The 26,335-nt window shown below is 38.8% G+C and overlaps 1 protein-coding gene across 2 annotated transcripts; it reads left to right on the top strand.

The window, feature by feature from the left end:
- Window positions 1-2: 2 nt before the first annotated feature.
- FRRS1 (ferric chelate reductase 1) lies at window positions 3-25,084 on the top strand. Of its 2 annotated transcripts, XM_063407588.1 has the most exons (19): window positions 3-144; window positions 266-352; window positions 993-1,193; window positions 10,011-10,159; window positions 12,676-12,865; window positions 13,094-13,230; window positions 13,850-13,944; window positions 14,576-14,726; window positions 15,545-15,724; window positions 16,565-16,663; window positions 17,164-17,311; window positions 17,848-17,964; window positions 18,751-18,866; window positions 19,135-19,221; window positions 20,131-20,228; window positions 20,397-20,455; window positions 21,203-21,346; window positions 22,440-22,501; window positions 22,601-25,084. In XM_063407588.1, exons 4-19 carry the CDS (start codon window positions 10,112-10,114, stop codon window positions 22,691-22,693), a joined length of 1,824 nt encoding a protein of 607 aa, XP_063263658.1. In that variant the 5' UTR covers window positions 3-144; window positions 266-352; window positions 993-1,193; window positions 10,011-10,111; the 3' UTR covers window positions 22,694-25,084. The 2 variants fall into 2 exon arrangements, with proteins under 2 accessions (XP_063263658.1, XP_063263657.1); XM_063407587.1 differs by lacking the exons at window positions 3-144; window positions 266-352; window positions 993-1,193 and adding an exon at window positions 8,944-9,282.
- Window positions 25,085-26,335: the final 1,251 nt, after the last annotated feature.

Below are 26,335 nucleotides of genomic sequence, written 5' to 3'. Positions count from 1 at the left end.
TCAGGGCCGGCACCCAGCGCCGGCCGGCCGGCTCCATCCTGATAGGCTGCGCTGCTGAAAAAACATGATGTCAGCCAGAGTTTAAGTGCTATATATAGTGTGTGGACAAGACTACAAACTCCGTGGATCTGTCTTGACCAGGAGGTAGCACGTTTTTTTAAAAAATCCAAAACAGCAGTACAACCCCCCCGCCGCCTCGTTTTGCAGCATGCTGTCATACGGACTGCTGCCACCAGCCAGCCCTTACCATTGCTTTGTATTGCAGAACACCTGGGACAGTGTCTCTAGGCCTCTCACGACCGAAGTCATTAACTGCACCCCAGTGTAAAGGTCAGCCTTGCAGCTTTGGAAGGTCAGTCTATTTTTATTGCCTAGAAATACGTTAAAAAAAGAGCACTTCTCAATTTACAGTCACTGTGTAATACTGAATTTTTTTTTCTTCTTCTTCTCAAAGGTGGTATATTTTCTGGAATTGGAAGGAGTCTGCAAAACAATTTAGGTTTAACCATTTACTTCTGGCCATCCCATGCATACCCTTATAAGTGTATTTTGCTGCAGGATGCTCATCCAATTACAATGCATTTAGGGGAATCCAAAGACCTTGATATTCATGGAAACACTTCCACTCATTTCAAACTGAAGTTTTTTATAACTTAGTAGCTTTTCTCCTTTATTTTCTCTTTCACTTGCTCCTTCCTCTGAAAATGTCAAGAAATCTTTTTTTTCCTCATTACAGTTAATGTTTTTTTGGTATTGTTGAGAAAGATTTTCATGTTGGTGTTGGTGAATATGCCAGTTTGTATGCCCTTGACATATATTTGGGTTGCTAGACAGAATGGGTAAAAAAGGAAAAGCACCCCTGTGAGTGCAGTTCCCTAAAGATTCACCTCATCAAGGCTCATTCAGATATGATGCTTAAAATCTGAGTTATTTCACATGGCTATTTCCTGAGTGCCCAGTGGAGTTCTCCCAGTGTCCTTTGTCTTTTCCAGCCCCCTTATTCTTTACTCAGCTTGCTGGCCTGCATTCATGTACAGGACAGACATGCACCTAGCAGAACCCTGACTCTCCTGGCATGCTGGCGGTTTCCTCTCAATTGGATGTGTCCCAGAAAAGAAGATGATACAACATAGGAATGGGAAATACAAGAAGCTTGAACAGTTCTGGAAGTCATAGGAACAAAACCAACAGAGGTAATTGAAAGAGATCTGGACTGTCTTTTTTCTAGGCTCCTTTGCAAGCTTCAGTAGCTTGAAGTAACTGCAGTTGGTCTGTCACAGAGCCTTGCAAAAGTCTCTTCCTCCAGGTTTGGTGTTGTCCTGTCACATACTGCAAATGGGCTGGCATTTAGAAATTTCAGGAGCTGCTTACACAGAGAGCAGCTCTCAGAGATGGAGAGCAAATAATGTCTATATAACCAAGTCCTTTGCATAAAGAGTTATTCTAAAGTGCATGTTGAATACTTTGTGAAAAGCAAGATAGGAACCCAAGGGGTATTATTGAAGGCAATTTCTCTCCTGTTATTAAGTCTTAAAATGTTTGATTTGCTTACAGAAACTCACATTACCCTTACTGGGTTTGCACTGGCACATCTCTTCTATGCTGTGCACTGAGACAGATTTTGAAATGTACCCAGGTTTATAAATAAGAATTTTTTTTAGTGTCTTGGACAAAAATTGTTAGGAAACCAAGCCTGAACCAGTTATTTTGACATCATTTGCGACTGTAACTAGACCAGATGTCAACAGTGTGAATAAAACACTTGTTTCAATACACAGCAAAAACGTTTCCTAGGTACTGTGAAGTCACTTAATAATTGAAACAGTATAATTTAATTGGCCCGCAATTCAATAATGAATGTTTCATGTCTCTTGATGAAATGTAATGAGGAACAGAGCAGACTTCTCTAATCCTCTCTTCATTGGCCTTATCTCTTATGCTGGCCCATCCCTTACAGGCTTTGGGTCTGTGTTCATTTACCACGTGTAAAATGAGCACTTTTCTCTGAATGGAAATCACACCAGCAAAACATGAATGCACAAGTGCTACCTTTGAGCACTGCACTTTGCACAATTGCACAATGCACTTCTGTGCACTTAGACCACAGCCAACACCAACTGAGCCTTTGCTACACTGGCATCTAAGTGGTGGTTTTCACAGTGCCATTTTATCTTCAGTTTGCAGTTTCTCTCTGTGTGATATGATATACCACAGCAGGAAATGATCAATAGTTTCTTCAAAATAAGAGTACATACATATCAATGTTAATCATCAGGAAATAATTTTGCAGCTTTTTCAAATGGACTCATACCAGAATTCTTCAGTCCTTTTACATACACCTTCCTAGTGGTGCTCTTTTCTTGCCTCCTGTTTTGCACCACAGTGTTACAGAACACTTATCTTAGTAGTGGTGTCAATACACTTTGGGGAGCTTTTTACTAGGTGTCACATCTTACTAATGTCATATTGCTTGTACCTGTTCTAAAGGGTGAAAAGCACTCTAAGTTCTCACAATGTAAAGTGTGGGAACTTAGAGTACAGGAGCTTTTTATTTTTAGTAACAGGAAAATAGTACCCAGTAACAACAGTAAAAGCCAACTAGCACAAAGAGAACTTAACTGGACGTCTAACTAAAACTAAAAGCAGATTCCTTTGGCCTGCATAGAGGAAATATGAAACTATATAAAATTTAAAGTGAGCACATTTTTTCTCAGTGCTCTACACTCTGTAGGGTGCCCTGTAAATTCAGGAATTAACACTGTGTTATTGCTCAAACAATAAGAAGCTTGAGAGGTGTTGAGTCTTCTGTCTAGTTTTTGTTTTCTAATGGAAATTTCTCAAGAAGAAATGAAAATTTGAAAGAGAGTTCCTTTTCTTTAAAACTATATCTCTGCAGTTTGGTTAAACTGCAGTCTTTTCTGACTAAGATCTTTGCTACCCACTGACTGAAAAGTACTTTCTTAGACAGTTACATGCCCAGCAGAAATTTGGATGTGTTCTTGGACATTAGAATCTAGTATTGAGTGAAAACACTAGTGAGAACACTGACATAATCACCTATAGCTTTTTTTAAAAAGTCCTTTCTAAATGGCTAAACAGATTGCAATAGCCTAATGGCCAATGAATAAATAATAAACTGGAATGAAAATGTCTATTTAAGCCAGAAATCGTATGAGATGGAGCAGCTAGGACACCAACATATTTAGTTTGTCTTTACTGGCCTCTCATGAAAGGCAGTTTTGGTTTGACCTTTCAAAGATTAACATTTTGGGTTTGTTTTCAATTCCAGTTTGGCCATTCTTTTACTGTGTGGCCTCAAACAATCAATGCTCCAACATCCATAGAAAGTTAATTTTTAATAGAGTTTAATTTTTAATAGAAAATTGTAAAATTCAATGCAAATATCTTTAAAGAGGACATATAAAATGTCATTTAAGGTAGCTTTTCACACAAATGCTTAAGATACATTTGACTAGCTTTAGCTAACAGCATCCCATTCATTTGATATTAATAATCTGCAAACATGGGGACATGGCAAACAAAACGAAGTTTCTGAATTATATTCTTGTATCATTAACTTAGTTAAGTGTAAAATTGATTCACATATATTGGGCCAATATTTTTTGTAGAGAGAGAACATATGCCAGGGTGCTGAACCACTACCAGTACTTCTATATTCTGTGAATTGTTCCATGTAACGCTAGTGAGATGTGCTGAGACTCAAGACCTCAGTGGATCTATTCCTGAATGAGCTGTAGCAATGTCTTATCAAGCAGATCTATTTCCTCCTCCACTAAATAAATATTTAGTGTCTCTTGCACACTCCATCTCGTTTGATGTGCCTTCCTCAAATATCAAACTGTACTGAGAATACCATGAATATTTTCCCAGCCCATTAAAATAATAATCCTTAAATCTTACCTAGATAGGCCTTTGAGTTCAAATGGTAACTAATTGATTTTGCTTTTCTGTTCTATATGTTTGATATCTGATTTTTAAGCAAAGAAATAATTACATTACATTATCTGAAAGCTAATACTGGGGACTGTAGTTCTGCTCTGTAATCTTTCAGTGCAGGCAGAATTCAAGCCAGGGTCCTTTCAACAGGCTGACCTGGTCTAAGACATTGCAGAAGGAAAATATTTCACCAGATGTATGACTACCACAAGCATTTGTTCTAAAAGCTATTAAACATGAGCAGGAAGAACAAGGAAGGTGATATAAGAGCGGTTTGCATTAGAGTGCTACAAAGCTGGAATTCAGACTGGCAAATCTTTTACTATACAGCAATCAGAGCACAACAACATTTACAGTTGAACCATCTCCAAATGCTGCTACCAGAAAATAACAGTCCTTAGCATTTGTCTCCTTGATATCATCAGGTCATTTGGTTATCCATGAATTTAAGTTTAGGATTATTGATGAGAAGTGGTTTGCCCATAACTGGCCAGTGGTTCCTATGTGAACACCCAGGACCTAGGGATCACTGCTGTATTTTGGGACAAACTGCTGGGACACAGAGCACTGGCTCTCCATTTCATCTGGAGGAATTAGTGTAGGAATTAGTACAATACAACAGCTTTGATATTTTGCTTCTGAGAAAATCTGGAGCTTCCTCAAAGGTACTGGCTTCCAAATTGACCATGTACTAACCTGACTGTGCAGGAGGCAGCTTTCCATAGCATTCTGGACTGGGTCCCTTTGCACCTTGCTTGATATTCCCCAGTGCTCATCAACTGAGGATTGCTGCTTACAGGACTTGAAAACTGGTATGAAACAATCTTCTTTCCCTTATTCTTCTCACAGCTCACAATGTTGGAATTTTTACCAGCTCTGTTGTGGTCTTACTGGTTTGTTAGCTTTTGAAAGTCTCTGCATACGTTTAGGTGAGGCTCGGTAAAGTTCGAGCTGAAATCCCTGCAGCCCTTCCCGTGGAAGGTTCCCCTACAGGGCAGGGCATGCACTAACTAGAATGTTGGCACAACTGACAGTGCAGTGCAGCATCCCTCCAGCAGGACTGCCAGTGCTTGAACCCAGAGCAGCTGCAAAAGCACAGATGTGCTGGGTCTGAACAAAGAATGCATTTAGAAGCCATGAAGGAGTCACATTAGGAGCTGCTGAGAAAAGGTGAAGAAAAGGAAACGGGTTGTCTGTGAAAGGATTTCTGAGATGAGATGAGATGAAAAGGGTAGGAAAATTAGTTCCTAATCCAAGTGAAAAGGCAGAGGAAAAAAGCTGGGGGCAAAGATGGAAATGAGATTGGCTGGCAAAGAAACTCATAAGTGTGTGAGAGAACATTGTACAAGGTATCAATTAATCTTAGCTTCACATTACAAATTCTGTAGTCAGGTCTAAAGTGCCTTACACTGAAGCACTTAGAGGTCAATGCCTTTACCAGCAAGCTCTTTGCTCCCTGTAAAGCAGAACAATAAAAACTTATCACATCTTGCTGATACAATAAAATCAATAATTTGAAAAAGCATCATAGCAATGGTCAGAAAATACAGAAAACTCAATAAAGTTAATAATGCTGTACTTTTATCAGATAAAACTTGGTGGTGTTCATCAGATAAAGCACTGACCCACATTACTTGGACAGGTCAAAATGATTTTACTGAAGTCCTTTACCAATTTATGTGTGTTGTGCACTGCATAAGTGGAGACTCTCAGAAATGTGACAGGTTGTGTGTCATTTTCTCATAACATCTGTACCTGTTCCTGTCTCAAACTGATGTCAGAGAACCAATCTTAAATATTTCATTTCAGATAAGAAAGGAAGTGCTTTTTAAAAAATTTTATCCATTTAAGTCAAAGCGGATACATATCTTGGCAGAAAGCTATCGGGCAGGGAGTTCAGCTATAGTGTCAGAATAGAGATGCAAAACCGAAGCAGGTTTCTGTGCAGGCGACTGGTAAACCTTACTTGGCTGATTGGCTACTGCCACCAGGTGGCTTGTTACAGTCACTGGCTCAAAACTGTAAAATCTTACAGTTGTCCTACCGCTAAGTAAACAACCATTTCTGTTTAAATACGGTTCCAAGTCTGAATTTTATGTGTGACATGAAAGAATTCAAAAATTATTGTGATTAGTAAAGAGCAAAAAAATGCATACAGTAGAAGGAAATTTCTGAACATAAGGGGAATGCTTTAATCTAGTTTGTAAATTAACAGTAAGTTGGTCAAACAGGTAAGAATGAAACAGTGCCAAAGCTCAAGAAAAAATAAATTATTAATTATGGAGAAAAATATCTCATCCTACACTGTGACTTTGTCATCATTTATTTCCTTTTAGACGGTAAGGATTGGTTCAATGATTCAACGTTCCCCTCTGTGACAAAACCCCCCCACCACATACAAATTGGTTTGGTAGGAAGAATTCTTCTTATCTAAGATAAAAATGTCATTTTTCATTCCCTAATACACCTTTAACTAAGAAAATAATGCTGAAAAGCTTGAAAAATGCTGAAAGCTTGAGAAATCTTGCGATGCATAGTCTCATATGTGTAGTTTACGCAAGAGAGAGGTGAGTAAATATTGGTGCCAGGACTGTTATCTTCAGAGAAAGCCTAGTATCCAGCATGTATTTAGCCAAATCCAAATGCACTTTTTCAAACAGATTTCAGTATTTCAGAATAGGTAGCACTAATAACAAAAAATTCTTTGATACAGTTATCCATCATCAAAACAATCTGGTAGGCATGCAGCCTTTTTGCACATCCCTCGATTGGAACTCCACTGATGTTTTAGGGTAATAACCTTGCCAGTAACATAGAGCTCAATGCACACATATGCAACTTGAGCAAGGTCTGACTGAAAATGCCACAGTTTTGCTGAATAGTTAGCTTAATACCTAAGAGGAAAGTTGATTAGAAGGAATCACATAGTAACGTGGGTTCTCTTCAATGGTTTATTGTTTTCTCTATCGCTTTGGGCTTAAAAATAGAATAGCTATCAGTATAAACCTTGGACTGCACAATAGTTAATTTCCAAAATTATATATATTTAGTTAATTGCTTGCTCGGTTCTTAAGCAAGAGAAATTCTCCTTTATATACTTGGAATGACGTCTCCTCTATGCAATTCCTGTTGCTTTCAAAATTATAAGCTTTCACTTACTTCTTTAAGTGCCTCTAATAAACCATGAAAAAACCCTCATCAGCTTCTCTTCGTGTTAGATGTTGTGTTGTTTGCCACTTCATGTCCTCATCCCCTGACACAGGTCAAGAGTAGGTTACACAGCTTTATCTGTCTTCAGGCTTGCAGGAAGATTCAAACCCACCCCCAGCCCTCTATGTCTGTATCTCATTTGGTTAGGCTAGAACATCTGCTTTGTAATAAATATGGAATTGTTATGGACGTACTAACAACAGTTGCAGTACACTTTACAAAGAAGATGCAGCTGTGGACATTTTATAGTTTATATACCCTAATACATTCTATTTACTTTATACTGGATATGATACTTAACAAATTAGCATGCAATGCCCTTTCATAGAAACATTTTCATCAGGGCTGCAGAACTATTAATTTTGTTATTTTTTAAGGAGATTGGTATGTTTGAAATGAGCCCTTCCACAGATTGATGATTGCCCATGCAGTAGTATGGGGACTTGTACTCTGTAGTTACAGAGATGTTTTTTCTTTTCTTTTTTTCAATAGCTAACATCTTTGGAAATAAGAGAACACAATGATAAGCAAAACAGTATTCCCTCCCTTACCCTCTTTACTTTTTACAGAAAAATGATTTTTTCATCTTATACTCTGATTACCATTTCTTTTACAATTGTAGCTTGCATTTTCATCCTTCCTTATGGGTCTTAATGAGGAAATTACTTACATATATACTTACATATATGATAATATTTCAGACATATATACCCCCATTCTGTCAAACATATTTATGTTATTATCTGCCTTACTAACAATTTATCTGTATTAGTTAAAAACATACAAGCACATAATAAAGCATGTATGTACTTAGGCCTGGAATTTTGTCAAACTCTTTCATGTATGGGAACTTTATGAATGTAGTTGTAAACAGAATTCTTTTTTCCCCTGGCTAGGGGGAAATAGCCATATTTCACTTCAAGCTATTGCTTATGCCTTTTGTTTCTTCAGTTGCTGAGCACTGAGACCTCAGCTTCCCAGTGACTCCAATGAGCAAGATAATACAAGTGTAACAGTCTAATAATTTTTCTGATTAGGCAAAGTAATCCCTTATTGTTTTTCACATTAAATGTATTTTTTCAATATGTTGTCACAGGGTACATCTTAAGGTTAATGCCACTTTTATAGAAACTGAGAAAAGAGTGAACACTAACTGAGCATTTCTAGTCTGTTGTATTTTAGTAGATTTCTTTTTTTTAGAAAATATTACTGAATTAATAGTATTAAGATCTCTAGAACTGCTCAGAACTACTAGTAAGCAACTGAATCACTAGAGCTCTCCGGTAAAGTTGTTTTTTAAACACAAGACAATATTTCTGTCCTGTGCGAGGGCAAAATTCCCATTGGATTTGTAAGTAATTGTCTTTTTGTGAGCAATTGAGAACTTGGATTTAAACAATACAGAAGTCAGAGAAGCCTGTGTAAGCAAATGCAGTTTCAGCCAGCAAAGCCCCAGTTGCAGCCAGTATTTATTTGCTTTCTTGATAAGAAAGGCCTGATTTTGCAAGCCTGTATATGTGACCACCTTTCGGCCCACGAATAGCACCGCTGATGAACTCTGTAAGCTTTGACAAGGCCAATCTCTCAGTAAAACTCCAGTTTTTAACCCAGACCCAGACTCCAGCGTTGGGAGGCTGCAAAGAAACGCGGTGCCCCACCACCTTGCAGCGCCCGTGCTGTGCGGGCTCCCGGCGGGCGCACCGGGGCGGGCGCACGGAGCGTTGGCAGCGCCCCGCCCGCCGCTCGGCCCCGCCCCGCAGCCAGAAAAGCGCCGCGGCCGCGGGGAGGCTGCTGCGGAGCGTGGGCATCGCCTGGCACGGCTGCACTGGGGCCGGAGGGGACAGTGGGGCTCCCTGGAGCAAGGGCGTGCGGGGCTGAGGAGCCGCTGTAGGCTTTGTAGGGGTACTTTGGTTAAACTGATGCCAGTGAGCGCTCAGAGTGGATACTGCAAGCTTTTTGGAAAGTGTATTTGCTTATTAGTGTGTCTGTAGCAGATATGAAGCAAAGTAAAATCTGGTGGCGTTTTTAAAGCACCTTGTAGCTGCTGCCTTTCATGCAAGATTTGTGAATTGCTTTAGAGAAAACTCCTAAACCTGTGTGCCTTAATGAGTAAAGGTAAGCTATGGTTTATTTTATCTGGAAGCCATGCCATGTTCCTCTGGTATCTTTTTTGCTTCTTGTTATGTGAATATTAGTTTCTTAGTTTGTTTTTTGTTAATATGTGTAAGAGATGGCTCTGTGATCACTGTGGCAGTAAATGTGCTCATGCTATAGTTGAAGTTCCTAGTTGGGGTAACAAACTATGTCTTTTTTGGGTTCTTCACATAGATAAAAGTTTGCGAGGTTGGGGCCTTGAAGGTTCTATGCAGAGCAGCTGCCTAAGTAAAGTCATTAAAGCAAACAAGTGAACAGGGCAAAATCCTTCCCTCCTGTTCATTCTTGGTGAGATATATGGAAAAAAGAAAAGTTACCAGATTTTTGAATTTTTTTCTTCTTCTTCTAAAATAAAACTTCTCTTTGATAGGGAGTAAATGCATAATGAGCTTTAAAATCACATTGCAAATTTGTGTTAACTAATAGTTGGAGAAAGAAGGTATCACAAGTTGGTTGTAGGTTTCCCTGCACCTTAACTGCACCAGAAGATAATTAAGTAATTACTTAGTGTGATGCTCTTTGAGGTCTAGGGAAGTGTCTGACAAAGCAAAGGAAGCTGCAGGGTCAGTGCTTCATTACAGCATCATGCATTTCAGCTGAAGTGTGGGGAAGTTGTATAAAATACATGCCTGAAATAAAGATGCTCTTATAAACCTTACTTTTTTTGTGTGTACTGTTTCTTTTTTCAGACAAGCTTCCTGGATACAGTAAAGATTAATACTGTTAGATGCAAACCAAATAGAAGAGATTACAAAGCAATAAAAGTTGTTTTACTACAAGTAGAGAGCCAATGGCAGTTTTACTCAGACCGTGTCATTGTAACAGGACTGGCTGTAAGGTAAGTGCCTACACTCAAACTGTTACAAAAAATCATGTTGAAACACACATGCCCTTGAAATTCTCTTTCCTAGAAAGAACAAGATGCTGAGGTATGTATGTTCTGTTGTTTTGTGTGCATGTGTGTGTGTTTGTATTTTAAAAGTAATTAATTGTTATGAATAGGTTTTCTCTTCTTGCTCAATTCAGCTGTTGTGCTAGGACCACCTTTAACAAAGCAGAAGAGGCCAACCCAAGCTTTTTTTTCAGAGGGAGGGGGACTCTTGGACAGTAAGACTGTCTGCTTTCCCTTTGTAGGGGCTTATTTCTAAAGGGATGTGTCATAAACCCCTTATATTAAAATAGGCTACTCCCCATCAGATGCCTCTTTCCTTTGCTGTATGCCCTCTTGTCTTCTTCAGGAGAGGTTTCTGTTGATGGTAGTTTTTGTACCTTTGAGCTGACAGTATGTTTGCCGTGCTGTTGTCTCATATCCTCTTCCTCTCTGATGTTATTTTTAGATTCACACTATCCAGCTAGTTAAGTTAAACAGCTCAAAAAAAGGTAAGTTCTATGAAGAGATCCTGAGTTGGAGTGTGAGCATTGTGCTCATGAGCTATTAGGCTACTAGGGCTTTCTTAGCTGTTGATTCCTGCAGGGACTGTAGGAGTTGTTTTCAACACAGAAAGAAGTAACTTACTGCTCTCCGTTTATCTAAATCTTTTCCAGATTTTGGTATTTTTTTTTATTCTATTAATCTCTACTTAATCTTTTTCTTCTGCCAGCTTTTGAGTCAGTCAAATCTGACAAGAATATTTCTTGTTTCATCTTACATCCCTACCACATCCTCTGCTACTTAAAGCAGAATACTACCCTACTCTTTTTCTTTGCTCTGTGATAGGCAGCCTTATCTCTTCTTGTTTTGAAAATTTCTCTGGTGCATATAATTGTACTGAACCTTAGTCTTTAGCTTTCTGTAGCCACCTTTAACTTATGTATAAAATCAATTAGATGTAAACTTTTGACACTTTGGAGAACTGTTGGAACTAGAAGGAAATACTTTTACCAAAAGTTAAAGATAATGATCATAATGTTATCTTGAATATTTGGGAGGAGCTGAGTGTTGGGTTTTTATTTTCTCATTCTTGAAACCTAACTGTTCAACACACTCATACCTCTGATTTTCTTCTGTTTACTGGTGTAAAGTTGCTGAGGAGCCCATATATTGAAGTAAAAATATAGCATTGCCTTGAAAACTGTGGATTTCCATGTATGAGAACTTTGGACGAGTTAATGTTGATGACTCCTATTGTATAAGACTAATGATGTGCCTTGTCTTCCTTTGACTGCTTTTTAAGTATCAAGAGTTCAGTCTGAAATGGCTCTGTGTGTTTATCTTCATGTCCGTCCATGCTGCCAGGGAACTTCATAACCTGATACTTCTTATCACTTGCTGCAAAATGGGCATGGCCCTTCCAGAAGGCAGACCAACTTGGCTGGTCTATATTCCACCAGAGCTGATAACTCATTTCTTGTGCTTAAGGATTGAAAGGAAGTTTATCTCTGTTCTCCTGGCCTTTTGGATGTGGAAACACTTTCTTTTGTTGGCTAAAGTGTTCTGTAAACCACAGTACAGCTGTCAGCCCTGCACTCTACTGAGCAGCAAAACAGTTGTCTCAGCTTTTATGAAAACAGTATTGTGGCAGGGCAAGAGCTGAGGTTAGGGGTTCATATAACTGTTTTAGGCTCTGGGGTCCTACTATCCCATGTCTTTCTTGCATGCTGTCCCCTTGAAAAGAGAGTGTGACAAGCAATCCATTTGACTAATTGTCTAGAGGTCCAATATCCAAAAGGAAGAAGTCAAAGGAGAAGTCTTGTGCTTGTCTGCAACAAGCATATGTATTTCTTTGTCTAAACCTTCATGCCAAATTCTCACTCTTGCATGTATCAAATGTATTTCTGACATTTGGAAACTTCAGTTTCCCTGCAGAAAGAAGAACTTGTTACTGGGGAATTATTTGTCATATGTGAAGAAATAGACACGGGTTGTGGAAACAAAAGGCAGTCTGTAATGATGTAAAATTTGAAGCTATGATTAATAAAAGTGGGCTTGTTACTAGCTGGGTAGTTCCTCAATACTGTTAGCCTTTATATATCTGTGAAGCATTTTAAGATCCATGTCCTGTGTAAATGTTTTAGGAACTTAATTTTTTTTTGAGAGAGAAACGGAGAGGGATTGGCAAAAGATGTTTTAAAAGTGCTGTCAAAATGCACGGAGGGAAGTAATCCACCCAGTGAATGGAGGGATCCATTGACATCCTGTAGATTCCCTGAAATATGGTATCTGAACATTCTAAAAATGTCTGGCCGTTATCAGAAGCAGAAGTTATTCAGCAGCTGGGAGTGGTGTCTTTTCATGAATGCTTTTTAAAAACATGGTTTTGTATTTCACTTTTCAACTGGTTTCTGAAGAGCAGTGGTTACCTGTAATGTAAATATTTATTGTGCTTAATTGCCTGTAAATTTTATTTCATACAGATGGAACTGCCTGGTTTTGCTGTTTGGATGTTTGTTTGCCTCTATGCATCTGTGGTTGGCTATCCAAATGGAAAAGTAAGAGAAGCCTGTACTAGCATGGTACCCTGTCATGGTAGCTCTCCTCATCTGCCACCTGAGCACACCATTACAGTGAATGGGACTGAATTTAAACCAGGGGACAGCATAGAAGGTATGTGTCAGTTACAGCTGAAGAGTTCAATTTATTGTTTCTTTGTATTCTAATATGTCTTTCCTCAGTTTTCTATACTGGATTTATCTAAGCAGTAGAATCTTGTTTAGGTAATCCATTAACTGTCATTCAGTACTTTTAAAATGAGCATCTGGTAGTCTTTGCTGAAATACATCCTTCTTCCTCTAGATGGAATTAAACCTCCTTTTATTTTTCTTCTTGCTTTAGTTCACCTGTCTGGTCCAGATTTTGAAGGCTTTTTCATACAGGCCCGGGATGCAGAGCACCTGGATAGCCCTGCCGTTGGTTCTTTTGTGTTGGCTGACAGGAGACGTTCTCAGCTGCTGACCTGTGGTCGTACCAAGGTAGAGTCCAGTGCCTTAGAATGTTTCACTGGGCACTGAGGAGCTTGTACTGAATATATCTGGAACAGGACAGAGCTAATCCATGTATTCTTATTCGAGTTCAGTGAGTCTCTAGGGAAATTGGTCCAATTTGGAGTATAGAGGCATGACTCACTGCAGCTCTGGACTATTCTTATGAGCAGTTTAAACTATCCTGGGGACAGAAGGCTGTTGACTGCTGCAGGAAGATGCAGCATTTGTAACAAGTTTTACACAATGAACAGAGTGTAATCCTAATATTAAAAGGAAGAGCCATTGCACTGTCTCTTCATCCTCTTATTGTCAAAAAGTAGAGTGTTTCCTGCCTAAGAAAACCTCCCTGTTTCTGCATAAATGCTGCAGGGATCTCTGCCTCATTGCTGGAGTCTTCTGGACTGAAAGTAGTTCTTTTTAGTCTTGAAGATGGTTAGTATGAGTAAGTTGCAGTGCTCACCTGAACTGATCATGCCTGACTGGAAAAAGCCAGTTGAACTGGGGTTGTGCAGGGTCTCTGTAGGATTTAGCTTCAGCCTCTGCTGACTCTGTTTAAATAACAAAATGTGTATCCACTGTGTAACTCTTGACATCTATGTGTTCTCAGAATTCAGCTGTTAGCCACACAAGTAAAGTGAAGAAGAAAGACATAAAAGTTTATTGGGTTGCTCCTGGAGATGCTCCAAAACATGTACAGTTTCTGTAAGTAAATCTAGTATCAATTCTAATTTATTAAAATGCAGACAAAGTAAACCTGTACCATTACCTGTGTCAAATACTGATCAGCAACTGAAAAGCCCTTGGTCCCATGGCCTGAAAAGTTAACACCCCTTACTTGCTGCAGAGTCTGTGTTAATGCAGACATTTGTTTTTTAGGAAGAGCTTGAAGGTGATTTTTAATTTTTTTTTTCCCCAGAGAGAGTATAAGGGGACTTGGAGACTGTTTTCTTTAGTCTTTCTAGCCACCTTCTCACCTCTCATACCTGCAATACACACTGTTAAGAATCTTTTTCTTTGCTGTGCCTAGCTAGTTTTTTTGTGAACTACATGATAAAAGCAATGCAATTATTCTCTGAAGTTCTAATCTATGCCATAGGCATAGGTGGTTCTTATACCCACTGTAGCATGTGGTATTAGGTTTTAATTTTTTTTTTCTACTGAGATTTAAGATATTTTCCTGCTTCAATCCCTAAAATGGTAGAGGTCTCCATAAAGATGAGGGTTTTACAAATAATTTGTGTGAACTATAGATTATTTTTCTTTTTTCCCTTTTTAAGGTAGCAGCCAACTATAAATGTATACAGTAATGACTCTGTGTGTTGTGTTTTTTAAGAGCCACAGTTGTGAAGAAATACAGGATTTTCTGGGTAAAAATTCCAGGTCCCATTGTTTCTCAGCGTGGTGTGCTATCCCCAACACCACCTTTGTATGCAACATCAGAGGCTATGTCAACTTCACACCCAGTTTCCTACATATCGAAACCAGTAAGTGATGACAAAGCCAAATCAGGCTATCTTTAATGCTTGTGATGAATGGAATTTAATGAGATGACATTGATATAGCCTATTAACAGAAAAGGAGAGATGATGGATGAGTAACTGTGATATCTAAGGCTAAGAACATGACAGCTACTCTTAGCTGAGTTGCCTGAACTTTGCAGGGTTGAATGTTCTTATGCTGCACACAGGTCAGAAGATTAGCAGAACATTTAGAAAGTAATGATCAGAAAATACTGTGCATACTTGTCACAAGAGATGGGAAAAGACTTAATCTGGTCTTGACTCATCACTTCCTATTTAGCAACTGTAGGCTGAGAAGCTTTCTTCTCTGAGTTCATCTGTGTTACTGACTTCTCTTACTGAGTCTTGGATTGAGCAAGCATTGCTACTTGATCCAGGATAACTGTAGCTTACAATCAATATATTTTCTCAATGTGTATCAGTGGAGTTTCTACTTTAAAAAGCAAACATAAAGCTGTAGCACCCTTCCTTTCTTTCTCATCTAACAGCTGATATCACCTCTCCAAATATTAAACCAGAGGAAGTTTTTTTTCTGAAGCTCTTACTGACTTTTTGAAGTTATTCTATTGTAATGTCTTTAAACTGAAAATTTAACTCAAATTTAGCTTGGAGTTTACCATCATTTCACTTAGTAGTCCTAGGGTAACTGTAGACATGGTTTAAGAGATGGGTGTGTAGACATGATGTTGTTCCTTGTATGCTTTTTACTCCCATGGGTAGAAGAGTGGAAGAGAATGGAAACTCTCATTGCTCACAATTTGTTTGTTTGCTTAATTGTTTAGTTTAGTGCATCAAGTTGTGGAATTATGAAGTTCTGCATTAGGAACCCTACAAACTGTGATCCTGGAAGTGCTTCCTGTTTTTTTCTGTCCTTCCAACAAGAGGGGAGTTCAGTTTTTATTGAAATGAGTGGTCCAAGTGAAGGATATTTAGCATTTGCATTTTCCCATGACCAGTGGATGGTGAGTGCTCCATTTTGTTTTCTGTAGTTGCTTTTGTGATGTTAGTAAAGTTTGAATGGAAATGTGTATGGAAAATGGAAATACTGTCAGATGTCCTAACGTGTGATTTTCCTATAGTGCTAAAACACAGGTTGTTTCTCATAGGTGGGTATTCACTTTTACCTCAGGACTGAATACTTGCAGTAGAATTTCCCTCTGGATATTTCTTATGGAGGAATTCAGCCTGTCTGACTGAAATTCCTGGTTAAATCAATCTTTATTTACCTCTCCAAAAAATCTTACCCTTCAGAAGCTGGGTTATTATTCTGAAAACCACTTGCATTTGATCCTTGAATGTTACTCCTATACAGTCTTAAAAATGTTCAAAGATACTTCTTTCTAACTTATGTTAAAGAGAAGGGATGATGCTGTTGACAAGTGCATAATCTATAAGCTACTTGTTGCACAAAGGAGATGCTGTTTATATTCATATCCCTAGTGCAGGAACACTTGGTTCTTAACAACACTTTTTTTACAGCTGTGGAGGAAAAATCTTGTAACTGAAGTGGATTTTTGAATAGCTTCAACATCCATCTCTATATTGTCTAGTTAATTTAGTAAATTCTAAAGAATTAAAGAAACTTCTGGTAGTGTGGTTGTTACTCTGGGAGGGGAGTGTGAATCATAATGCATGCTTTTATGTGCCATCTCTTTGACCTAATGTGCCTTTGAAAAATGGGAAATAACAGCTTGATAACTCAAGAAATCTCTCTGGTCTTGCTGCCCATATCAAAGACCTTTTGGAGACTGCCAGTAGTGTTTTTTATTGGGATATAGATATTTCTCTTTTCAACTCTGCAGGGTGGTGATGATGCTTATCTGTGTGTTAATGAGGATCACCGTGTTCATGTGAGCACTGCCTGTCTGAAGGAGCGGAGTCATCCTCTCTTGGATTCAGAGGTATGTTGTAAAACAACTCGGACACTTCCACAGATGTAGCTTTGGAGCAAGGTATGCTGCTGCTTTGTGCTTTTGTTTTGTACAGCAGGTATAAGTACTGAGGTGGATCCATAATTCTCTAAGGTGATATTGGCTGGGCTAGTAAATGTTAACTTTGGAAGTATGAATTTAATTTGTAGGTAGTCACATGATGGGAGATGAGACTATTTAGAAACATTGTGCTTCTTGTTAGTCTGTCCTTTTGCTGGAACTGCAACTGGTATGTCCTGGGTTAAACATTGTTATGGGCTGTAAAAATCAGTGATAATTAGTTCAAACCGTAAGTTACTCTGACTTACTGACATACCTCTTGCATGCCAATTTAGAATGATCCTCCTTCCCTGGATCACTCACACTTTTTCTTTATACATCAATGACACTCTTGTCTTCTGCAGGGTTAGTTTAAGCTGATTACTCTGCCAATCTGAAGCACTGGGTATTAAATATCTCCTGTTTTACAGAATGCCCTTGAAGATGTGGCATGGAGGCTTGTAGATGGTGTTCTTCAATGTTCTTTCAGAAGGGATATTCGTCTCCCTGCTGATAAAGGGAGATTTAATCTGGATACCAGTTACTACATCTTTCTTGCAGATGGGGAAGCTAGTGAAGGTAAACTTGACTTACCTATGGTTGCTTTTCTTTTAACAGCTCCAAATGAGTTAGTAACTTTCTGTAAGATATTGCTTAGATGAGAGTTGGTGTCTGAACTAAGGTTTCCAAGTGTGAAGCCTTTAATTCAGCCACCTTTACCGCTTCTCTGGATGTTGGGTTTGCTTGTGGAAGTTATTGCAAGTTTACTCATATGTGTTGTATGCTCACTTGAGGATAGGAACTGATAGCTTCTTGAGAACTGGCCACATGTTTTTGTTTTTTTTAATGGAGATGAGAATCAAAGGGAATTATTCTTCATGTCTTTTGTAATGTAGTGGAGAAAAAAGGTATTTCCTGTAGCTGGGTGAGTTGTGTTTTGTACATTAACTGTGCAGGATAGCTTAGATGATGTTAGGTTCTTACCATATTATGGGTTAGCTTGTACGATTGTGTGCAGTGGTCACAACAGGGCTTGAATTCATGAATGAGTTATGGGCACACTTACAGGCTTGTGGCTTTCATTAGAAGAAATGAACCACTTTGTCACTGCTCAGGTGGGCTCATACACAAACATCGTCGCCAGCCCCTGGTCACCGATGGACTGTACAATGTCACAGGCCTTCCTCAGGATATCGGAGGTTCCCGGGCCCCACGGCTTATCAAGGCTCATGGTAAGCTGCAGTTTCTAGTTTTGTCTTCCAGTTGTAGGCCTGCTGAGACTGGAGGGTTATTGCAGAGTTGGTATTCCCTCTTGTCTTTCTGGCATTTACGTTGTATATTCTGTTGGCTAGCAAGATCTGATACTCTGGTGGCAGAGTGAAATTATTAATTTTTCGTTTCAAGAACAGTGTTGCGAGGTTCTTTTCACCCAGGAAAATGAAACCACCCTTGCCTTTTCCCTTAAATTTAAAATTGTGATTTGTTTATCTCTTTCTCTCTATTTCAAGTTGTTGTAGTTGCATTTTTGGTTTAGTCTTATTTGAAATGAGAAACCACTCAACTGGCAGTCTGGAGCCACTGAAGTTAATGGGATTTTTTTCTCCCGTGGTACTGGACTTTAATGCAGATCTATGATAGAGCTGCCACTCCTTCTTTGTCACACAGATTGTAGCAATGTCATCTTTCAGCCTCTGATGTCTGAGTTGGTAAAAAACCGGTTTCTCTCACCAGTATGTACAAAGTGTATTGGCATGTGTGAAACGTGCAGTAGCTAGAGCTGCTCTGTGTTTTGTGGGCAAAGTATGATTACCTTTTGCATGGATGTTTCTATCCTCTAGCAAGATAAAGGCTATGAAGCTGTAGCCTGAACCAGGTGATGTTTTTATCATTGGTAAATTCTGACCATGTGCATATGGACTAAACTATTACACAATCTTAGAAATTGTCTTCATGTGCACTTAAGTTACCTATTATTTACCTTGCTGTGTTGATTGATTGTGTGTTTTTTCTATTTTCAGGAGCACTGATGTTTGTTGCTTGGATTACCACAGTTAGTATTGGTGTTATTGTTGCACGATTCTTCAAACCTGTCTGGTCTCGTTCATTCCTACTTGGAAAGGAGTTGTGGTTTCAGGTGGGCAAAATCTCCACATATCTTCAGCTGTATTTTGTAGCATTATTGCAAGCAGAATTATAAACCTGATAGATCCAAGAAATAGACTAAACATGGTATGATTTACATCTTTCTTTAATCTTATTAAGTGAAACAATTAAAAATTAGAATTGTAGTGAAGTCTAAAGTGGGGATTAAGAGTATCTTTTAACTGTAGGTCTGTTTAATGTCTTTTAATAATGTATTAAGAAAGCTGTAGAGTTTCTAAAAGCAGATTTAACTTTTCTAGGTGCATCGTATGCTTATGCTGACCACGGTCATGCTGACAAGCATTTCTTTTGTGTTGCCTTTTGTATACCGAGGAGGGTGGAGCCACGTAAGTGTGTGCTTTTGTCTTGCTCGTGAACTCAAAGGTAAAGGTGGGACTAAATGAATGAGGAAATCCCCTGACAGCTAAAATGTTATGACTATTTCTAAGCAAATTTCTGTGAAAGCTGTTCTGAAGTACACTGATTTCAAATCCTAGCAACACTGAAGGAATACGGTCTTCTTTAAACTACAGCTGAAAACTTTCAGTGTTTTCTTTCCTTCCTCTTTTTCCTAAATAAATTCCTTGTTCATAGTACCTTTATGTGCTGTTTTGGTCTTACTGTTTCCTTAGAGAATATGAATTTGGGAGGGGGGTTAAGGGTGTGATAGCTGACACTAGCATGGTATATCTGCTGGGAATAAGTGTTTTTGTGAGCTTAGACATAATTGCATCCAGTGATAAGCTTAGTCTGGAGCAGTAGCTAGATAGAGATTGTATATCTATTGCTGTCACCTGTATTGTATTTGATGCAAGGTGACATCACAAGTTGGAAAGTCCAGAGAGTATCTGAATTCAAGGTGGGTCACACGTGTGAACTAGGGGAACTGAGTAAAATGTTTTAGGGTGAGAGAGAAAACCAGTGCTGAGATGAGTTATAAAATAGTCTTGTCTTGAAGACATAGGATTGGGCTTGGACTATGGCTTCTATAGTCATATTAGTCTGCTCTTCAGCAGTAGGATTTCTCAATAAAGCCAAAAGGTGGGACAATCCCTGAGCAGATGTACCAGTGTGTCTGCTACTGAGGCAAACAATTTCCATCAGGCTGCAGGGCAGCTTATTGTGTCCCGTTGCCTCTGCCAGTGCTGCTCCACTGTAACTTAGTAATACAAGAATAAATAAGGTGTGCAAATTTTTTGTGTGTTTTCTGTCTGTTTATATAGATACTATATTTAAGAAAAATTTCCTCTGTTTAGCAAGCAGGTTTTCATCCTTATCTTGGCTGTGCTGTGATGGCTTTGACAATCTTTCAACCACTTATGGCAGGTTTCAGACCATCTCGTCATGCACCAAGGTACAACTGACTTATTAAATCACAGCCACAGGAATTCAATGTGACTGTTTCCTTAAACATTCTTTTTGCAATGGAAAATTTTTACACCTCGAAAGTAGGCAAAAATGCTGTTTGATTTCTGCCCCCTTCCCTCGACTATAATCAATAAAATGTTTCATTGTTTTGTAGGAGGCAATTGTTCAACTGGTTTCACTGGAGTACTGGTACAACAGCTAGAATATTAGCTGGTGAGTAGAAGTAATAGTTGTAACTGCCATTTAACTGATTTAAAGAAGTTCTGTCCTTCATCTGGGCTGTTGTTCTTCTAAAACATCTATGAGCATCCAGTCTAGACATGTCTGAAGATCCTTTTTCTTGGGCATCTTTTTTGTGAGTTATAAGGGGCCATTGGATACCACTTAAAAAAAAAGTGACTTTAAACCAAAGGAGTTACTGACAAATCCAAAATTCCTCTTTAATGAGGACCTGTCCTTATCTTCATAATTTCTTTTTTTGCCGTGGAAAATATGAGAATAGTGTTCTTACTGTAGCATAGTTCAATGTTGTTGAATGGGAGACATGAATTTCACTTCTAGATCTAGAAGCTGGGTTAGTTCTAGTAATAGAGGCAAGCTTCCACAGGAACCTTAAGCACTGATATTGTGGTGACTGGTCTTGTGGCAGACACAAGTGCTGGTGTTTGTGTGGCTGGAATGTGATAGGGCACTAAGCAGGTTGAAAACCAGCTTGGCCTTTTCCTTTTCTTCCTGTCTTCCTGGTAGGCCCTCACACTACCAAAAAACCCCAAAACAACCCCACCCAAACAACCCCTTATCCCACCCCAAAAAACCTTCAGCTGTATGAACTCCTTTAACCTTGTTCCTCAAGGAATTTTATGTAATTCATGGGAAATCTATTTACAAAAGCATTGAGAGCGTTTTTAACATTCATAACACAACATTCTTACTGGTTTTTATCTTGTTTTTACTGAATAGTGGTGACAATGTTCTTGGGAATGGATCTGCCAGCACTTGACCTGCCAGACCCGTGGGACACCTATGCAATGATTGGCTTTGTAGCTTGGCATGTTGGCACTGATGTTCTTCTGGAAATACACAGCTACTGTCTCGTTCGGAAAGGTACGAACCCAGCAAGACTCCTGCTGTCCCCTTGCTTGCTGAGCAGAAAACCAGTGTGGATTGAGTTTGAGGAGGTATTCTTTGGCCTCTAATTTGGAAGCTGAAAGGGAGTAACTCTTGAGTAATAGTGTCTTATCTTCTGTAGGCAAACGAATATGGAAGAAAACCAGTTTTCAAGAAAAAAGTGTTCTAGAAGAGTGTGGTTTGTGCCATGTAAAATAGTAGCTTCTCATTTCTCAAATCACAGTTCATAGGAGACTGAAATGTGCAGACTGAAATGTGGCTGTTTTCTGAGACTCTATTATTTTTTTTTGCCATAGTTTTGATCTCAGATGGGTATATTAAATCCAGATTAATTCATGCAGATTTTATCTGCATTTAGCTGTTGACAAATTTCTGTTATTGCAGGAGCAAGCTTGAATGCTTGCCATTTTCACTGACTGGGGAAGGAATGTGAAATCCTGACTCCAGTATGTCTAGGGGGGAGTTTGGTAGTAACTTCATTAGAAATTGTTATCTTCACTGGCTGGTGTCAAGGAGAGGAGGTGACTGCACATATGAGTGACCTGGGTCTAAGGCTGAGATGAGACAGCTGCAGAATTGAAGAAGTGTGATTAATTAAGAGTCTGTGTAAGGTGGCATGTGGAGAAGGAGTGATTATAAAAGATGTGAATTTAAGTTTAACTGCAGTAGTTACTTCCTAGAAACAGGGACATTAACCTGAAATGTTTGGACAATGAGTGTTCGTATGTTGGCTAATGAAAATACTTCTTAATGAAATCCTGTTATCTCAAAATACAAAAAAAAGGTGTTAGCTCAAAACTTAATGTTTTGATCATTCAGTCTAGCAAAATGGTTTTTTTCTTCAATGTTCAGAATTTAGGTTTTGTAGATCAGCTCCAGAATAATTTTTCATTTGTGCTGTGAGCGTGATAGTAACAGGTCATGAAATGTCAAATGAGACTTCCAAATCCTTTTCAGATTTGATGCTGTGTAAGGCTTAGTCACAGGATCAAGACTTCTGCAGTGTAAAAGTGAAACACCCCTTGCTTTTAAGGGCTGACTTGACTTGTCTTTTTCTTCTCATGAACAGCTGAAGTGATAGAGGATGATAGAGTACAGATACTGCAGTCACTCACATCTGCAGAAGCAGAGGTGAGTCACAATTTGGTAACTAACTACTGTGAAATGGGATGATTCTTTGTTTAAACCAATAAAAAGATTGACTGTTTGACTTTTCTCCTTTTCTTGCAGGGTCGTCTGTTTAAACAGATTGTGTTAACCATCTATGTCTGTGGAAATATAGTGTTCCTTGTTGCCTTCCTGATAGCAATCAACCAAGTATGAAATAGCTATTTGAGACATTTTGTGACAAAATTTTATGACAAAATACTGTGCAGTTGAAAAATCTGCAAGGAATACTTTTTATTACAACTTTTTTCTCAACGTGTCCCTGAAGATGTAATTGAAGAATAAGAGCACATGCATGTCATGCTCAGTGCTGGGGAGACTGGGAATTCAAATCTAGAGAGAAATACTGCAGTCCTACAAAACCTGTCTTCTGATGGGACTTTTAATGGGAACCTTTGCCTGAGTAAGGAATGAAATCTCTATTTTTTAAGCACACTAGTTAACTTGATTAAAGCTTACAGGTTAAGAGAAGACTGAGAAGGTGTGCTGAAAATGTTATTTTGCTAGTCAGTTCCCTAAACCTCTTGTGAATATTACTGGGGGAACGGGTAAGATATGACTCATGATATGGATCAATCTGTCCACTTCACTGTGTCTGATATGTGATGTGCCAGCTTCCTGCTCTTGACAGTCTTGTGCATAAAGAAACCCTCAACCAAACAAACCCTGAAACTTGGTGAAAAATTGTCACAAATACAGGTTGATGTATAAGCCAAATATATAAAAGTAAAATGCAAAAAGAACTGTCTGCTCTAAGAGCAGTGTACTTGCACAACAAGTATAGAAGTTTGGGAATTTCAGTCCTTTAGTAAAACCTCCATTTGCCTCATTCAAAATACTGCTCTGTCTCATCCCTCTTGGTGCTTCTAAATCATAAAGAGAAAACATGTTTGCAATATAAATGCATTAAAACTTATTCTAACTTATCCAAAACTCAAACCAAGAAGAACCTAGCTGTGTTTATGGATTTCTGTCTTTGGTTGCTTTGAATTACTTGACTGTGAGAATAAGATAGATTTATGCCAATTGATGCTTTAATAGGATTGCTCTGGAATGTTGCAGTTGTATTTGGGCTATTGAGCAAAATGTAACTTGGGAGCTAGGTAGACTTCAGGAAAAGACTTCAGCTTCTGTTACTGTTAAGTGAAAGCCCTTTGAGCTGGCATATCTAGAAGACAGAACTGTAACAGTTCTGTAACTATTCTGTTCTGCAAGAACATTGGAAGGAATTTTTTAGGGTTAACAAAAGGTTTCTCCTAATATATGAACTAGGTGCAGACACTAGAAAGAAATTATATTGTTTAACTTTTTTGGTTCATGGTTTGCCCAAGTATGGAAGGATACCCTTGAAAGGGCATTTTGGGGATGAAACCTTAGTATGCTGTGCAGTTACAGTGTTTTCTCATTGTGTTATGTGGCTCTAAACAGCCTGCTCCCACACATCTTCATTTTTCTTACTGGAAAATATTGATTTTTAGTTGTAACAATTCAAAATATATATTTTTTAGGCTAGGGCTACTAAAGTAGCTGGGAATGAAGGTGTTGGGAGTATGGGATAGAATAGTGAGTAGTGAGGCATGACTTGGTATAGAGTTTTCCAGCAACATCTCTACAAGCATGGCCAGCTCTAAAATACTTGTAGGTGTGGGTGAGGTGCTGGTTCTGTGCAGTTACCAAAGCTGTCTGGTTCTGCCTCTTCCACCTTCCCGAGTCCATAGTGCAGCCTGTTGCCTGGGCAGGTAATATTCAGGAAGTGTTTGTAGTCAGTGATCTTTTTGGCTGCTCAGATCTCTGATTTAGCCATAAGGGTGTTTATGGAGCTGGGATTAGACCCTTTGTCAGCAGCAGCTGACTGCGAGTGAGTCCAAGCTGAATCATCTCCCTTAGAAAAGTCATGTGCAGATTGGGAAAGGGGGGGCTACAAAGAAGTGAGTTACAACCCAGGCTGAGGGACAAGCAGCATGGGGCCAACTGTGTGGGTGTGGAGTCTTTTTTAGAGAACTCTTATCTCAAAAGCCTGAGAATCTCAGGCTCATGTACTGCTAAAGTTTTGTGGGGACTCCTTCATCTACTGTGAGTTTAGAGGAAAAATCACTCAACCTAGGCATGATTGATGGCTTTTTAAATGAAGGTTAATGACAGATTCTTTCTGTAATATAATAGCTGTACTGAAGGTTGTTTGATTTACACGTGACAATGAACATGGGTTTTAAAACATGAATGTAAATATCTCAATAAAAGTTCTTGTCCCTTTTACTAATGTGAAAATACTGTCAAAAGGAAACTGGAAAAGTCTTGCTTAGGAGCAAAATGGATTGTCTGGTTTTTGTAGATGCTGTTTTAAAAATTAAAGCTATGTAAATCCTTCCTAGAGAAACTAATTTTGAAATTGAATGTTAAAATAGTTTCACTTTTTAAAGCAGTTTTTTTTCCTCAAGAAGAAAAAAAAAATCCTTGTTCCACATATAATACAACTTCAAAATTGGCAAAATTATTGGTTTCTCTGGATAACTTTTTTCTTCCTACTGCTTGCAGTATTCTTCTGGTTTCTTATGGGAGCCCTTATGTGCAGTATTGTAACTTAATTGATTGAAAGACTTGCTAATTTTACATGATTTCTGTTCACACCACCACTCCTGCTCTTTTCCTGCATAACTGGTAAGAGGAAGTTCTGTGCCATTGTATTCCAGTGTCTTCTAAAGATTTTCATATACTCCTTTGAAAAAATCTGTGGAAAGGTTTGATATTGGCAGGATACAGAGGACAGGTAGAAATTTGTGATTAGTTTCACAAGTAGTTTACTGTTTTGATTGTTAGATGCAGCCTCCAAATACTGGTCATCTGCTCTTGGCTTAGCTACAAATCATATTCTTTGCCTGTGCTTTGAACAAGAATTACTTGGTGTAAGTATAATAGAGTTCACAGCTACTCTGTTTTACTTTAAGTAATTTTTAGCTAGTTGACATTTCAGACTGCAGCATGAACCAGGGTAAGGTGTATTTAATTTCTCCTTCTTACACTGAATGCTACATTGTGTTCTGTTTTGTCAAAAATCACAAGATGGGGAGAGGTCTAGTTCCGTGTAATAATGGCCAGGTTTCCCTTACCCAGGGAAGGCTAAGGAGAGCTTGCCTGCTTTGTGTTCCATCGGTTTGCAACACTACGTGGCGCCCTTGTTCAAATAACAGCACCTCTGTTTTGCTTGCTTTCTGTAAACTGGCAGTGAGAGGCTGACATGTAAAGGTTTTCCAAAATAGGAAGTGTTCCTAAATGAACTGAGTTCCTAAATGAGTTCCTAAATGAACTCATTGGAAAAATTCTCAAGGTTTATTAAGAAATCCAGTCTTTAAATTCAAGCCAGCTCATATAGATAGACATTCTGGAATGGGTGTTTGCTTGATATCTATTCTCAGGCTTTTCTTTGAGCAGGTATGGATGAGTTTTTTGTCATGTGGGTATATCCTTTTCCAGACAACTGAAGATGAACAGCAATCACTAAGGAAAAACCATAGTATTCTGCATTTCTACACAGAAGTTCATACCTCGATGGCTTTAGATTTTTGGTGCAGGCTGAAGTAAGAAAAGTCCAAGTGAATGGAAGGATGGTCAACAGGGATGATCTGCTAGTAGGTCTGAGAAATTCTTTGCTCACATGAATCTGATTCTGACTTCTCTAAGGGGTTTGTGTGAAGGGGGGATCTGCATACACCTGAGGAAGTGGCACAGCAGAATTGGCACAGGACAAGTTCTTCAGAACATGCTTGGAACCACCTGTTTTAGGTCATACCTGACCTACTT

Source organism: Prinia subflava, chromosome 10, assembly GCF_021018805.1.
Source record: "Prinia subflava isolate CZ2003 ecotype Zambia chromosome 10, Cam_Psub_1.2, whole genome shotgun sequence".
In the NCBI taxonomy this organism is placed as follows: domain Eukaryota; kingdom Metazoa; phylum Chordata; class Aves; order Passeriformes; family Cisticolidae; genus Prinia; species Prinia subflava.
This window is presented reverse-complemented; position numbering and strand designations above follow the sequence as displayed.